General features: G+C 32.3%; 1 protein-coding gene across 1 annotated transcript in view; it reads right to left on the reverse strand.

Annotated features, from left to right (window-relative positions):
• The window catches only part of LOC122635853 (odorant receptor 4-like), a 6,678-nt gene extending 6,487 nt beyond the window's left edge, over nt 1–191 (reverse strand). Inside the window, exon 1 of the mRNA XM_043826515.1 lies at nt 117–191. Coding sequence (XP_043682450.1) covers nt 117–191 — 75 coding nt within the window. The remainder of the gene's footprint in view (nt 1–116) is intronic.
• Between the last annotated feature and the right edge of the window lie 372 nt (nt 192–563).

Genomic DNA, 563 nt, shown 5'->3' on the forward strand with positions numbered 1-563 from the left:
AAAAAAAAAAACAGAAAAAAAGAAAGAATAGAAAATACGTATTTGAGAAAATTATTTTTATCTCTTCCTTTTTTTTTTACGAAATAATACATGAAATATAGATCGACAAAACTTACATCAGTAAAGATGTTCAGTGACAAGGTACAAAATTTACACGAAGTAGTGCCACTTCCAGTCATAAAATGCGTCATCTAAACTGGAACTCTAGAACAACAACAAAACAAGTTGTAATTTTCGTGTTTCGTTGTGTATTATTACTTAATGGCCTATGAAGGAGGAATGTCCACTAATGTTCAACAAGATTCGATGATCTTGATGATATGAATCGGAAAGTTACAGCTTGACTGACTTTCTAGTATTTCTTGAATGATCCTCGAAGACAATAATGTGATTAGAAAACGAAAATGGAAAGGGAAGAGTTTGAATGAAAATCGAATATAGAAAGAGAAGGATGTTTGTTGGTAGATGGAGGGCCAAGATAATGTTTCTTAAAAAAGAATGTTTAAACAGTCCCATATGTGCCCCTTTGTACTTATGATCAGCGGGTGTCGAAAAGATACTTC

Source organism: Vespula pensylvanica, chromosome 19, assembly GCF_014466175.1.
Source record: "Vespula pensylvanica isolate Volc-1 chromosome 19, ASM1446617v1, whole genome shotgun sequence".
Lineage (NCBI taxonomy): Eukaryota > Metazoa > Arthropoda > Insecta > Hymenoptera > Vespidae > Vespula > Vespula pensylvanica.